This window comes from Chanodichthys erythropterus, chromosome 9 (assembly GCF_024489055.1).
Source record: "Chanodichthys erythropterus isolate Z2021 chromosome 9, ASM2448905v1, whole genome shotgun sequence".
NCBI lineage: Eukaryota > Metazoa > Chordata > Actinopteri > Cypriniformes > Xenocyprididae > Chanodichthys > Chanodichthys erythropterus.
This window is the reverse complement of record NC_090229.1, coordinates 24,843,515-24,858,878: the sequence shown is the minus strand read 5'-3', so window position 1 is coordinate 24,858,878 and position 15,364 is coordinate 24,843,515. Positions and strand designations below refer to the sequence as shown.

Sequence of the window (15,364 nt, the reverse complement as noted above, 5' to 3'; positions counted from 1 at the left end):
TGTTGCGACGCAGTTGTGTCCAACGGCCGCTGGCTGGTGCGGTGAGCCGCGTCTCCCGTCCCAGGCCTGTGAATTCTCAGCCGGTCTGACTGAGAAAGCTTACAGTGCCTGTGGGCAGGCTGCCTCTGCCCTGCACGCGGTGGCCCTTTTGCAGGTCTATCAGGCAAAAGCGCTGTCGCAGATGCCCCAGGAAGGTCCTGACCAACAGCTGCTTGGGGAGCTGCGCGCTGCCACTGACCTTGCCCTCCGGGCAACGAAAGTGACAGCGCGTTCTGTTGGCCAGGCGATGTCTACTCTGGTAGCCCAGCAACGCCACCTCTGGCTGACCTTGGCAGACATGAGGGAGACCGACAAACATCGGTTCCTGGATTCCCCCGTGTCTCCGGTCGGCCTTTTCGGCGACGCGGTGGAGAGCTGTGCCCAACAGTCCTCCGCTGCACAGAAGCAGGCTGAGGCTATCAGACATGTCATGCCACGGCGGTCCGCTGCTGCCTCCACCCAGCCGCCCGTGGCTCAGCCTCAGCCCGCTCGTCGCCGAGGGCGCCCGCCTGCGTCTTCCTCCGCCCCTGCTAAGTTGGCAAAGCAGCAGCCTACACCAACCAAACAGCAGGGTGCCGGGCGCGGACGTGGTGCCCAGCCCGTCTCTGCCAGCCAGGTGGCAAGCGGTCGGGGAAAACTCGGCCCTGAGACGGGCGACCTGGAGCGGAAGGTTCCTGCCCTTTGGGAGAGTATTCCATCTGCTCTCCCACCCCCGGAGGAGGGCCGCGGGGGATTTTGTGGCGGCTGTCCATCTACCGCCGCTGGCTCTCCGGAGTCCAGCGGTACCCACTTTGCCACAAAAGGAGCAGTTTCCTCAAACTCCAGGTCACAACAGGGGGTGTCTGCCAGTGTGCCAGGCTCCGCCTCGCTGCTGTCAGCTCCCTCCCCATTCGCCAGCAGGTGGCAGTGTGATGGTGCAGACCGCGTCCCGTGCGCCGTCTCCCATGCACACTGCTGCCTCGCAGAGTCTGACCCCACTCCGGGCCGCCCCAAGCTGTCCGGGTCGGGTCCCCTCTCTGCCTTGCTGCCCCACCCCGGTGCGTCTGTGGTGCCTTTGGTCCTGCTGGCTCAGTGTCTGGAAGCGTGGAGCACGCTCCCCAGCCTGTCCAGTTGGCTCATTCGTACTATCAGACTCGGCTATGCGATTCAGTTCGCCCGGCGTCCCCCCGGTCTTCAGGGCTGTCCACTTCACTCCGGTGTCGTTGGACAGTGCTCCTGTTCTCCGGGTGGAGATTGCTGTCCTCCTGGCGAAGGGTACAATCAAGCCGGTCCCTCCAGCCGATATGAAGTCGGGGTTTCACAGCCCCTACTTCATTGTACCATAAGAGGGCGGTGGGCTACGGCCAATCCTGGACCGTCCCCAGGATTGGTTTGCAGCAATAGACCTGAAGGACGCATACTTTCAGGTCTCGATTCTGCCTCGACGCAGACCCTTCCTAGGTTGGTCTGCGTTCGAGGGTCGGGCATGTCAGTACAAAGTCCTACCCGACATGGTTGTAGCTCCCAACCGGTTGGGTCTTCAGGTCAACTGGGACAAGAGCAAACTCGCCCCCGGGTAGAGGATCTCTTGTTTCGGTCTCGAGCTAGACTCGGTCGCACGGACTGCGCGTCTCACCGAGGTGCGCGTCCAGTCGGTGTTGAACTGCCTGAGCTCGCTCAAGTGCAGGACAGCGGCTCCACTGAAAGGTTTTCAGAGGCTCCTGGGGCATATGGCATCTGCAGCCGCGGTAACGCCGCTCGGATTGCTTCATATGAGACCGCTTCAACACTGGCTCCGCGGCCGGGTCCCGAGATGGGCGTGGCAGTGCGGCACGCTCCGTGTCCCCGTGACACCGAGCTGCCGTCGCACCCTTATCCGGTGGTTGGACCCTTCGTTTCTGTGGGCCGGAGTACCCCTCAAACGAGTGTCCAGGCACGCTGTGGTCTCCACAGATGTCTCTGCCACGGGATGGGGGGCCACGTACAACGGGCATGCAGTGACAGGTCTTTGGACGGGGCCTCAGCTGCATTGGCATACCAATTGCCTCGAGTTGCTAGCGGTTCGTCTTGCGCTGGCCCGCTTCAAGGAGCTGTTGTCAGGCAAGCACGTTCTAGTCCGCTCACTAAGCATTGCGGCCGTTGCGTACACCTACCGTCAAGGTGGTCTACGCTTCCGTCGCATGTTGCAACTCGCCCGCCATCTCTTGTTGTGGAGTCAGAAGGATCTGAGGTCCCTTCGGGCCACTCGTGTCTCAGGTGTGCTCAACCGTGCAGCCGACGAGCTGTCACGGCAGCATCTACTTGCGGGCGAGTGGCGGCTCCACCCCAGGCGGTCCAGCTGATTTGGCAGCGGTTCGGCGAGGCCCAGGTAGTCCTGTTTGCCTCCCCGGAAACTGCCCTCCGCCAGTGGTTTTATTCCCTGACCGGCGGCACGCTCGGCACGGATGCCCTGGCACACAGCTGGCCCCCGGGTCTGCGCAAACATGCGCTTCCCCCAGTGAGCCTTCTCGCACTATTCATGTGCAAGGTCAGGGAGGACGGGGAGCAGGTTCTGTTAGTGGCTCCGTACTGGCCCACTCGGACCTGATTCTCAGACCTCATTCTCCTCGTGACAGCACCTCCCTGGCCGATTCCTCTGAGGAAGGACACCCTGACTCAGAGACGGGGCACCCTGTGGCACCCGCCTCCCGATCTGTGGAACCTCCACGTGTGGTCCCTGGACGGGATGCGGAGGTTCTGAGTGATCTCCCGCAAGCGGTCGTAGACACCATCACTTCCGCTAGAGCTCCTTCTACTAGGAATCTCTACGCGCTGAAGTGGAACCTGTTCGTCGAATGGTGCGCCTCTCGCCGAGAGGACCCCCGATCATGTTCGGTCGGATCCGTGCTTTCCTTTCTGCAAGATGGGTTGGAGCGAAGGCTGTCTCCCTCCACCCTCAAGGTGTATGTTGCCGCCATTGCCGCACATCACCATGCAGTTGAGGGTAAGTCCCTGGGGAAACACGATCTGATCGTCAGATTCCTGAGGGGGGCCAGGAGACTGAATCCTCCTCGCCCTTCCTCCGTACCCTCTTGGGATTTGACCCTGGTTCTCACAGCTCTCCGGGGTCATCCCTTCGAACCTTTGCAATCAGTCGACCTGAAACTAATGTCTCTTAAGACGGTTCTTCTGGTTGCATTGGCTTCCCTGAAGAGGGTAGGGGATCTGCATGCATTTTCGGTCGACGAAACGTGCCTAGAATTCGGGCCCGGTGCTTCTCACGTCATCCTGAGACCCCGGCCTGGATACGTGCCCAAGGTTCCTACCACTCCCTTCAGAGATCAGGTAGTGAACCTGCAAGCGCTGCCCTCGGAGGAGGCAGACCCAGCCCTAGCTTTGCTCTGTCCCGTCCGCGCTCTGCGCGTTTCGTGGACAGAACGCGAGCTTTGGGACCTCAGATCAGCTCTTCATCTGTTACGGAGGCCAGCAGAAGGGAAAGGCTGTCTCCAAGCAGAGGATGGCCCACTGGATAGTGGATGCCATCGCCTTGGCGTACGAATCCCAGGGGCGTGCCTTGCCCGCTCGGGTTGAGAGCCCACTCCACCAGAGGGGTGGCCTCTTCCTGGGCGCTGGCTCATGGCGCCTCGCTGACAGATATCTGTAGAGCTGCGGGCTGGGCGACACCTAACACGTTCGCTAGGTTTTATAGCCTACGTGTAGAGCCGGTATCCTCGCGTGTACTCGCATCCACTAGTCGGTAGACGTGTTGTACCCACTCTAAGTGTCGGCTTGCAATGCCATTCCCGCCTCTGGCCGGATACGTGCATACTTTCACTCCAGTCGCGTTCCCCGCTTGGCGAACCCTGTCGAGTTCCTCCGCCTCCCCCTTCGGCTCGGACATTGCGGAGTGTCTGATGCCAGGCCTACATCCGTCGCTGACGCTGTCTGTTGGCTGGGGCCCATATGTCGTGACCCCTCTACGTGAGCGGTCCCATATGTGTATTTTCCACGGTTTAAAACTCCCTACGGGCCGAGTCCGTGTCTTTCCCTTAGCAGAGCCAGCTCTGCTGTCACCTGTCAGATGAGTCTCCCCCTAACCAGGTGGAGCCATCCCAGGGACTCCATATGCGTACTGCCCCTCCGGGCCAGTCCATATGTGCATTCCCACGTAAACTCCTCCCCCATTGGGTAGGTAGTGGTTTCCGCAGCGTCCTTACGGGTTCGCTTCCCCAGTGTGTCTAGTTTACTTAGTGGGTAGTGGTTAGACAGCAGTAGACTCTCTCGGTGTAAGCTCGCCCCCTTCACCGCCAGCCGGTGCTATGGGCGGCTGAGCTTGCGCTGGGCACTGGAAGGGGTTTCGTAACTGTGGCGCTTTAGTTGGGATCCCAATTCGTCGGTCACTACTGACGTACGTCGAACGTGACCGACTGAAAGGAACGTCTCGGTTACGTATGTAACCCTCGTTCCCTGAAGGAGGGGAACGGAGACGTACGTCCCGTCGCCACAGTTTCTGTACCCTCGCTGTAGTGCGGACACCAGTTGTCTCCTCAGCGAAAAACAGAGTGCGATTGCATCTGCTTCCTATTTATATACACCTGTCGGGGGCGGTGCGCATTATGCAAATATCGCACGCCAATTCCATTGGCTTGTTTTAGTTTACACGAAGATGATAGGGCTCTCTAAGCGATATCCCAATTCGTCGGTCACTACTGACGTACGTCTCCGTTCCCTCCTTCAGGGAACGAGGGTTACATACGTAACCGAGACGGTTTGTTTACATGCCTTCATTTCTGTAAATTGGAATTAATCCAATCTGATTTTAGGTTCTGAAAGTTCTACGCTAAATAAAAAGCTTCCAAATGGGGGTTTTCGCAGTAATGCAGAAATGAATTATTTTTGGTTCCCCAAAGAACCTAAAAACCATTTTTTCTTAGTGTGAAGAACATTTTAATAATCTAAAGAACCTTTTTCCACTTTTAAATAACCTTTTGGGCACTAAAAAGGTTCCAGGGATGTTAAAGGTTCTTCATGGAACCATAGATTCCAATAAAGAACCTTCATTTTTAAGAGGGTACAGTATGAACCCTAAACATTGCAATCCAATTCACATATTTGTTTACATGTGCATTAGATGTATTCCTGACAAAAAAGTGCTTATGTAGTGCCGAGTCGTTAATTGTCATTGTCATTTTTGACATCTAAAAAGTGGACATTAAACACATGTAAACATCACAACACTGCACATGTGGGCAAGCTATTTTTGATTCTGAATTAGAAAATAGTTTGATTCAAGAGTTTCCATTCTTAATTTTTATCTGTTGATCAATTTATTTTGGGTTTACACCAACACTTCCCTTACAATCGAAAAACAGTATGGACTACAACCTGAATTCCGGAACTGTTGGGACGTTTTTTTAAATTTGAATAAATTGAAAACTAAAAGACTTTCAAATCACATGAGCCAATAATTTATTCACAATAGAACATAGATAACATAACAAATGTTTAAACTGAGAAATTTTGCAATTTTATTCATAAAATGAGCTCATTTCAAATTTGATGCCTGCTACAGGTCTCAGAATAGTTGGGATTGGGACAAGTTTACCGTGGTGTAGCATCTCCTCTTCTTTTCAAAACAGTGTGAAGACATCGAGGTCATGAGTTTCTGGAGTTTTGGTGTTGAAATTTGCTCCCATTCTTGCCTAATATAGGCTTCCAGCTGCTGAAGAGGTCATGGTTGTCTTTGAAGTATTCTTCATTTTATGATGCACCAAATGTTCTCTATAGGTGAAAGATCTGGACTGCAGGCAGGCCAATTCAGCACCAGGACTCTTCTATGATGAAGCTATGCTGTTGTAATAGCTGCAGTATGTGGTTTTGCATTGTCCTGCTGAAGTACACAAGGCCTTCCCTGAAATAGACATCATCTGGAGGGGAGCATATGTTGCTCTAAAACCTTTACATACCTTTCAGCATTCATAGTGCCTTCCAAGACATGCAAGCTGCCCATACTGTATGCACATATGCACCCCCATACCATCACAGATGCTGGCTTTTGAACTGAATGCTGATAACATGCTGGAAGGTCTCTCTCCTCTTTAGCCCGGAGGACACGGCATTCATGATTTCCAACAAGAATGTCAAATTTGGACCAAAATCTGACCATAGAACACTTTTCCACTTTGAAACAGTCCATTTTAAATGAGCCTTGACCCACAGGACACGACGGCGCTTCTGGACCATGTTCATATATGGCTTCCTTTTTGCATGGTAGAGCTTTAGTTGGCATCTGCAGATGGAACGGCAGATTGTGTTTACCAACAGTGGTTTCTGGAAGTATTCCCATTTAGCCTAATATATAGGCTATTGATAATTTATGCTGCGCAGTGATTTTCAATAGGAAGTATCAGAGGATTATTACGAAGGCTGGTGTTAATGGAGGAATTTGCAGCTTTACTCGCAAACTACAATTCCTGTTCATCAATAAGGTGAGAATCAGACCCTTATAAATCCAAATACACTTGAATTAAGTACATGAATTGATAAGTGTGCTATCAAAGCAGTAATAAAGATGTTTGCCGTCATAATGATGACAGTAACACACACAAAAGTAGTAACTGTTCCGTGCTCTGGTACGGTTAGCGCTCACACAGGATGCGAACCGCGCTCTGGCCCACATCTTACAAGCGGGCCAGGGCCGGCTAAACGAACCGTGCCTGGGCACGGCACGGACATATCACACTTGTCAAATGAACCGGGCTTTGTGGGTCAACCACGCTTGGGCACGGTTCAGAGCGCCTATTGTGAGTACACCCTTAGACATCCCTCTTATAGCTAATCATGTTACAGACCTGGTATCAATTAACTTAATTTGTTTCTAGATGTTCTCCCAGCTGAATCTTTTCAAAATTTTTTTGCTTTTTCAGCCATTTGTTGCCCCCGTGCCAACTTTTTTGAGAGCTGTAGCAGGCATCAAATTTGAAATTTAGCAGGCTCATTTAGTGGATAAAAGTGTAAAAATTCTCAGTTTAAACATTTGTAATGTTATCTATGTTCAGTTGTGAATAAAATATTGGCTCATGTGATTTGAAAGTCTTTTTAGTTTTCATTTTATTCAAAAAAAAAAAAAAAAAAGTTCCAACATTTCCGGAATTTGGGTTGTAGGTCCAGTGTGCCCTACATCTAATATGCACTACAAATCTGGTAAGATACAAATGTATTACGCATTTCTATGGAAGCTTTTTTACACTACTGAATACAAAATAAAAAAAGGTAAATTCGACTTTTTATCTCACAATTTTGACTTGTTTTCTAAGAATCGAATGATATAAACTCACAATTTGGACTTGAATTGCATTATATAAACAGAAATCTGACTTACTTTCTCAGAATTGCAATTCTGACATTTTTCTCGCAATTGCGAGTTTATATCACAATTTTAACTTTTGTCTCGCAATTGCGTATAAAAAAGTATGAATTGCAAGAAAAAGTCAGAATATAATATATAATCGCAATTAAGTAAAAAGCTGGTGTTATGCCGAATTCTGACCCTTGTCAAATTATTACCCCCCCTTGTAAGGGTTAGGTATGGGGTAGGGGTTAGGATTAGGCAATCAGGTAGCGACTTCAACAAGGGAGGTAATAATTTGGCAGGGAGTCGAAATTCCGCACAACACCGAAACTGGTTTATATCTCACAATTCTGACTCAATTTCTCGCAACTGCGATCTCATAATTCTGGCATAACTCTCAGTTGCTAGTTTTTCATAATTCTGAGGAAAAAAGTCAGAATTGTATATAAAAAAAAAAATCAGAATTGTGAGATATAAACCCAATTGCAAGAAAAAAAAGTCAGAATTGCGAAACAAAAAGTCACAATTATCTTTTAAACTTTTTTTTTTATTCTGTGGCAGAAACAAGCTTCCATACAAATACAGCAGAGTGAGTGAGCATCTAAAAATACTTCTAGATATTATGACACTTTATGTTTAGCATCATCTTGGTTATGTACGCATAATTGTGGATATGCCCATTACTGAAGTAGTAGTGAGAGTCCAAAAGACCACTGTTTAAAATGCTTTTGTTTTGCATTTGTGTCTTCTCAGACTTTTGGACCTCATTGCTTTTCTTTTAAAGGCCAAGATTTTTGCAGCACGCACTACCAACCAACAAAGAAAAACATTGCGTAACTGTCAGAACTATCAGTCTTCCACATGATCTGACAGCAAGTCCTCTCGTGGGTTACCTAACCACCATCTCTGAGCTCTTGGAGAGATACAACGACCCCACGGTATGACCCCTGGGCCTAAACACGTATGTCAAATCCATAGACTGTCTTAATCCTGTTGATGGATTAGAGCGATGTTCTGATCCTATGCCGGTGAGACGGGCCGACGTAGGATCATTCACTCAGCCAATCAGAGAATGAGCAGCAGTCAGTTAATGCCACTGTGTACGTGTACATGTGTGAGTCGTACTCTCATTCATTCAAGAACAGCAGAACAGAGAGGAAGACGACACTTGGACAGCCATCCTGAACTTTCCAAAATACATTTCCTCCAGATACGTAATTCAACGTAAGTCAGTGCATTCTCCTTTTGGAGGAACTAAACTATTTTGTTTTATAGGAATGTCTACTATTATTTGTTTTGTTATTTCTAAAGGAATGCTGTATTCTTCTTATTTCTGTTGTTATTTCTAATAAAATGCTTGTATATCATGTTAATGAAGAAAATGAAATGAAAACATTTGCTGTTGATTCAAATTCCAGTGGTTTACATTTTATAGGGTCATTGTGACTGTATACTTTTTAAAAATCGTTCAATTGTAGGGTGATGTTTTGTAGTAAACGTCCAAAATCGAACAATTTAAAAATTAACTGTCATGTTGCATTTGTTTGATTTGGGCAGGGGCAAGAATATTCTTAAGAGATAACCAAACCCTGAACTAAAACAGATTACCTTAAGCTGCCAGACTGGCGGCCCAGTTTCTAAAAAGATCATGTGTTGCTCATTTCACTGACTCTAGATCACAACATACATAAATACATTTTATACTGAATTATGGTGGAAGAACATCAGGTTCTCAAGTTCTCGTCAAGCAATAAAAGAGTATATATATATATACACTATGTATATATATATACACAGTCAAACCAAAATTATTCAGACATTTTTGATATATTTTTACTAGTGGGTGCAGGACACTATAGTTCATTTATGTACGTGAGGATAGCAAAATAAAGTAAACTGTGACATTATACCCACAAATTCTTCACACAGTGGACTAGCAGTAAAAATGATAAAAATTTGGAACCAAATATTATTCAGACACTTTGACCTGACCATGTTTTGCTGAAGTGTTTTCTGACATTATTAAGATTATTTTTTTCTTACAGGGTTTAACTCTGAGATCTTGTCATATTTTATTACCATTTTTTTTAAACTATAGTGAATAAACTTTATTAATGAATGAAATGTTCAAGATGTCTGAATAAATTTGAGTTTGACTGTAAAAAAAAAAAAAAAAAATATATATATATATATATATATATATATACAGTCAAACTTTTATGTTAGATTAATTGATCGCAATTAATCAATTTCAATAACATAGATATTTTTTTTTAGTGAATCATGGTGGAAGAACATCATATTCTCAATTCCCAAGCAATAAAAGAGCAAGATATGTGTGTATAATTACACACACACGCATATATATATATATATATATACATAAATATACTATATATATATATATATATATATATATATATATATATATATATATAAATGTATACATATAAATAAATTATATGTATAGTTAAATAAATACATATACATATAAAAAAAGTATGTATATAAATATACAAACTTTTATTTTAGATTAATCGATCGCAATTAATCAATTAGACAGCACTATTTTGTAGAGAACATATCTTGAATTTTTAGAGAACATATCTTAATTTTTTTTGTTTTGTTTTAAAAACAAAAATCTTTATAAAATGGATTAAATGCATGCTTAAAACAAGAAAAAAATAGCCAATATGGTACTAAAAACACTAATATACACACTAAAAGTTATATCCTCTGAAAACATTTAAAAGATTTTTTACTGGAGTACATGACAAAATACTGTTTTTTGCAATCAAGAGCCTATACACATTTTAGTAAATAAGACTAATTTCTCTTCATGGCATTATTGGCCTTGTCTATGTCCTTCTCATGACACTGTCTGTGTCCTCTGTGTCCACTAATCACTGAGACACAGATCTCATTGTGACCAATGAGTCAGAGACTTATTGGTTTTTCAGATTATGTTTAGCTCTTTGCTTTCAGACTGTGTGCATGCGCAGCCTTCAGATGATGTCATCTAGTTCATTGTAACCAGCCTACACACTACACGTGGATTTAGTCAACCTCTGACCTTCTGTTTTCACAGTGTCTCCCGGCATGCTTTCCCTATATAAAATCTTCTCTTTGATGAACTGCCTGTTACTCCTCACGGTGATGTTTCCGGTGGTCCAGTCGCGTCGGGGCGGGGGCTTCGGCTTCGGCCGCGGCGGAGGCCGAGGTGGAGGATGGGGCGGCAGCAGCTCCGGTCGTACGGGCTGGGGAGGAGGCGGCGGGCATTACCGTGCTCCACCCGTCCATACCGGAGGCTCCTCAGGACACAGTACTGGGAAGGTAGCAGGGGCGGCTGCTGCCGGAGCTCTTGGAGGAATGCTGGTCGGCCACGGCTTGAGCTCCATGGCTCGACCCGGATACGGGTACGGGCACGGATATGGAGGCTATGGAGGATATGGAGGCTATGGAGCTGGGTATGGGCACGGACATGGACACGGGCAGGGGCATGGAGGACATGACTTCCATAATGAGACAGATGTGGATTACTACACAGGTGCTGCCAGTGCCGGACCCCTTAATAGCTGTGTGACAGTCTTGGGACTCGTGATGTCCTTCTTACTTGGGTACTTTCTATCATAAAGGCCACTTTTGGCCTTCTTGGGCAACTTCTTGCATTTCTCAATAAAAAAATAGTCTATCTAAATAAAAATGTGTGATAGATGCAGTGTTAAAACATGGACAAAATGCAATCAAACAAGGATTTCATTACTACTGAGGCCTCTATGCATTATTTATGCCCAAGAAATAGACCATGTCCATTTACATTGTTTCCTGTGTTTTGGCTTGGAAGTGAGTTATGATTAGCACAAGCCTGAGTCAGAAGTTTGTACATTATTTAAACATCAGATTGATGTTTATTTTTTTTTAAATGAACAATGTAGATTTTTCATGATTTAGTTTCCTTGAATAATGGAATTTTGTATCATTTAAATTATATGATGAAGAGCAGGTAGTTTATCATCTAAAGATATTTTCAGAGTATCATGGATATATATTTTTCTTGTATATTGTTCATTGATTGTTTAGATCGCTACTGATCCGTTAGAAACTTCTCAATGTTTTAATCTGTTTGTTCCTGCCGTTTACGTCAGCGAACATTCAAAATAAAACAAGGCTTATGGTAAAATCACATTAAACCATTATAAGCTTGACGAAGTGTGTCGTGTCGAGAGCAAATCTTGTTAAAGGGCTCGGGCGCGCTCTTCCTCACTTCCCTGAGCTCTTTACCAAACAGCTGATTGTCTTAAACCAATAAGATTTTATTGCTTTCGCTTGTACACCTTCTTGGATCGGTTTATCAGTATGTATTTTTATTTTTGTACTTCTAAAATAAAATAAATTAAATATCCTTCCTAAAATATTTGACTTTTTCTCATTCTCATTCAGTGTGAGTGATAAGCAGGCTGAAAAATCCAGCATAAACAAACATGAATTCCATGTTGGTCCAGGCTGGTTATGCACAGTAATGCTGTTCTCAAGCAAAACTGAGATGGTTCACCTACACTCCCACTTCCCATGCTGGTGTAGTGACTGAGACAGATCAGACACACAATTATTTGTCATATTTAACAAATAATCCACAATACCCCTCACCCAACAAGCAAACCATGAGGTAGAGTTCTGCCCCCGAAGAGACAAATCATCAAGATTAGACTGGTTTACTCAAAGGAATGTGGAATTTCACTCTAAATTCACTTTGAAACAGACAAATGTACAGTCCATCCTAATCCTATACCCTATAACTTGGGATACTATATGTACAATCATCTATCCAATTTTCCTATGTAATCATTTTGTTCCTTTACAGTGTTTTGCCTATATTTTAATCTAAACTCATTGACTGTTTTAATCAAAATTACATATATCTTATATTGGGTATCTATGAGGTATGCTCAGATACATCAGAGTTTTATAAACAGACACAAAACATTTGAAACATATACAGTATGAAGGGAGTGCTTCATACACTAGGTGTGTATTAGTGATTGAGCATTGAGCTCACCTGAGCTGTGTCTGAAACCGCTCCCTATCCACTATATAGTCCACTATATCGGGTGTCGGCCATTTTGTAGTGGTGTCCGAATTCTGAGTGAACGACTTCATTCCCTACATTCGTTCACTACTTTATACCCACAATTCTCTCTGATTTCGAGTGTACATTCGATGTACACTTGCTGAAGCACTATTTCCCAAAATCCAATTTTTTTTAACCTTTTTTTTTTTTTTTTTTATCACTACTTGAATAAAACCTACTAAAATTTAGGGGGACATTATTATATAGATGAATTTTAAAAAAAATGAAATTATATTAATAAAAATATTATTTTTATTATTAAAATATTATGTAGGCATTAAATCAATTTAATGTGTTTTTACTAACAGCAATGTGTTTTAATAATTTGTGGCACTGTTAACACATTAAACTTTAAAAGATGATTATTTAGTGGATGATTTAAAAAAATTTGTTAATCATAGGTAGCGTTTTCAAATCATAACGGTCGCCTGAGGGCGCTCAAAGACCACGTCGTCTGTGAGCGTGAGAGTTTCTAACAACTTTATTAAAAAGCATAAATACATGAAATTATATACACTTGTTAATGTGTTTATTTTTGTTTGCAGTATTTTATAGTATTAAATGAATATGAACACATTAAGCATGACAAAAAAATATACATCGATTAAACTACAAAGCTGGCACAGAGGAATGTATGATTACAAAATAAAGTCATTATGATTGTTATCGTTATTAACATGGTTTTATAATGTAAATAACATGTAGGATAAAATAGTTTTATCGTGTGTCGAGCCGTTTCTGAGACAGATATCTCCGACGCACAGTGTATACGTCAGCGTCCGAATTCACTCACTTCATTTCGTTCACTCCATACAGATATAGTGCACTCAAATGCCATACACTATATAGGGATTAGTGAATGAGTGAACGAGTGAGTGGTTTCGGACACAGCTCTGGTCTCACCTCTCTCTATCTGCAAACTACCTTATTTACCAGCGAAACAAGCGCGCCGCCATCTTTAGTATATTGTCTTTGAACTTCCGTTTTTGCGGTAGCCCTGTATATTTCGCTGTTGAAGAATAATTAGCTGGTGAAGTGGATTTACCTGTTGTAGAGTGAATGAAAGTTATCATGAGCATTGTTATGTTTTAAGCAGATGTCTTAACAAATGTCAGTAGACCGGGAAGATTTTAAAACAAGCAGTTCATTCATAAATACGTAAGATCGCTGTGGAAATACAAACCGGAAGTCAAAAGACAACGAGCGCAGCGCTGAAAAGGGGCGGAGATACATAAGGTCTATAAACCAAATCTGAAAAGTAAAATAGATCAGAATAAACTTGTGCAAATTGAGAGTAAAATAATCTGAAGTGCATACTGTGTTGTTTAATTATTAACAATGAGGACTGGAAGGAATTACCTCCGCGGGGAGTTTGATTGACAAGCGATCTAACCAATCATAATGCTGAATCCGCCATTTTGTCCGACAAAGCAGTCAGGAGTTAGAAGATTAATCCCGGTGGACATGAACAAGAAAAATTTGTGCGTGGTGTGTATTTTCATCTTTCCACGTTTGAAACAACATTCCTTCTCATGTTCTTCTTATTTTATTGTTCAAATTTCTTAAAAAAATTATACAGTTTGAAAGCTGGTACTTTGTTTAATATCATAAGTAACCTGCTCTGTCTTGTCCGTCGATGTGTTGTCAGTGTCCTCTTTGCTCCGCGATGTATTTTTCACTCTGTGTGGCATGACAGCGCCATGGCTTGTAGGACAAAGCAACGGTAAAGGGGGGCGGGTCTTTGCGAAGGGTCAATTGTGATAAACAATTCCAAAAAAGCAAACGTCAAATCTTAATTAGTTCACCCAAAAATTAAATTTCTGTCATTAATTACTCACCCTCATATTGTTCTACACCCGTAAGACCTTCATTCATCTTCGGAACACAAATTAAGATATTTTTGATGAAATCCGAGAGCTTTTACCCTTTAAAGGGATAATTCACACACCGAAAAATCTGTCATCATTTATTCATCATCATTTATAAATAATGTCTTTCCCCCATGCAATTACAATGTGGACTGGAGATTTCAAGTCTCCATTCTTTGAAATAATAATAAACAGAAAAAAAAAAAGTTACATTTTTGGGTGAACTATTCCTTTAATGCATGGTCCTAATAAAGGACTAAGTGTCCGAGTGCGTCCCGCAGTACTACAAACCATGCCCCCTACATATTAGTGGCTGCAATAAAGCAGCCACTTAGGGGATGTTATCAGAACCCCTTCCTCAAGAAGGGTTGTGTCTAAAAGGGATACAGTAATGGCTGGAAGTGAGGCAAAATTTCACAACAGTAAATTAATTTGCTACTTATCAGATTGTGTTACACCTACCCCAACCCTACCCTTACAATAATGCAAATAGAGTAATTAAATGACCCAATATTAATTTTGCGCATGCCCAGTGTTCGTCGCTGTATCCCTTCTAGTCTTTAATCACTGATGTCATGACTAGTACTGCTCTTCTCACTTTCCTTGCTTTTTTAAACTTCACTATTGCCACCTAGTGATAGGGCAATAGTGAAACTACAGCTCGTATTACATAGTATAACATAGATCACCAGATGCCAAAAGTCATCATGTTCAGTTTTTAGTGTGTGTGTAATAAGTGTTTTAATTATACTCAACAGTATATTTATGTTTTATGAAAATGTTTTACTAATAGCTATTTTTCAAATACTAAAAAAGATTAGAAAGCAATATAAGTTAGCCTTTCAAACATTTCATACATAAAACATAAAATAAATGTACCTGAAAAGATTGTTTCAGTCAATTACATCCACACTTTTTGTAGTAGTAGAAGTAGTAGTACTTGTTGTAGTAGGCGTTACTTGCAGGGGCATGGTTTGTAGTACTGCAGGACGCAGACAGACCCTTCTCCTAAAATGGCTT

The 15,364-nt window shown here is 43.5% G+C and overlaps 1 protein-coding gene across 1 annotated transcript; it reads left to right on the top strand.

Moving 5' to 3' along the window:
* Positions 1-6,438: 6,438 nt before the first annotated feature.
* Positions 6,439-10,981, top strand: prnpa (prion protein a (Kanno blood group)). The gene is made up of 3 exons (XM_067394155.1): positions 6,439-6,485; positions 8,102-8,572; positions 10,437-10,981. Exon 3 carries the CDS (start codon positions 10,448-10,450, stop codon positions 10,979-10,981), a length of 534 nt encoding a protein of 177 aa, XP_067250256.1. The 5' UTR covers positions 6,439-6,485; positions 8,102-8,572; positions 10,437-10,447.
* The last annotated feature ends 4,383 nt before the right edge of the window (positions 10,982-15,364 follow it).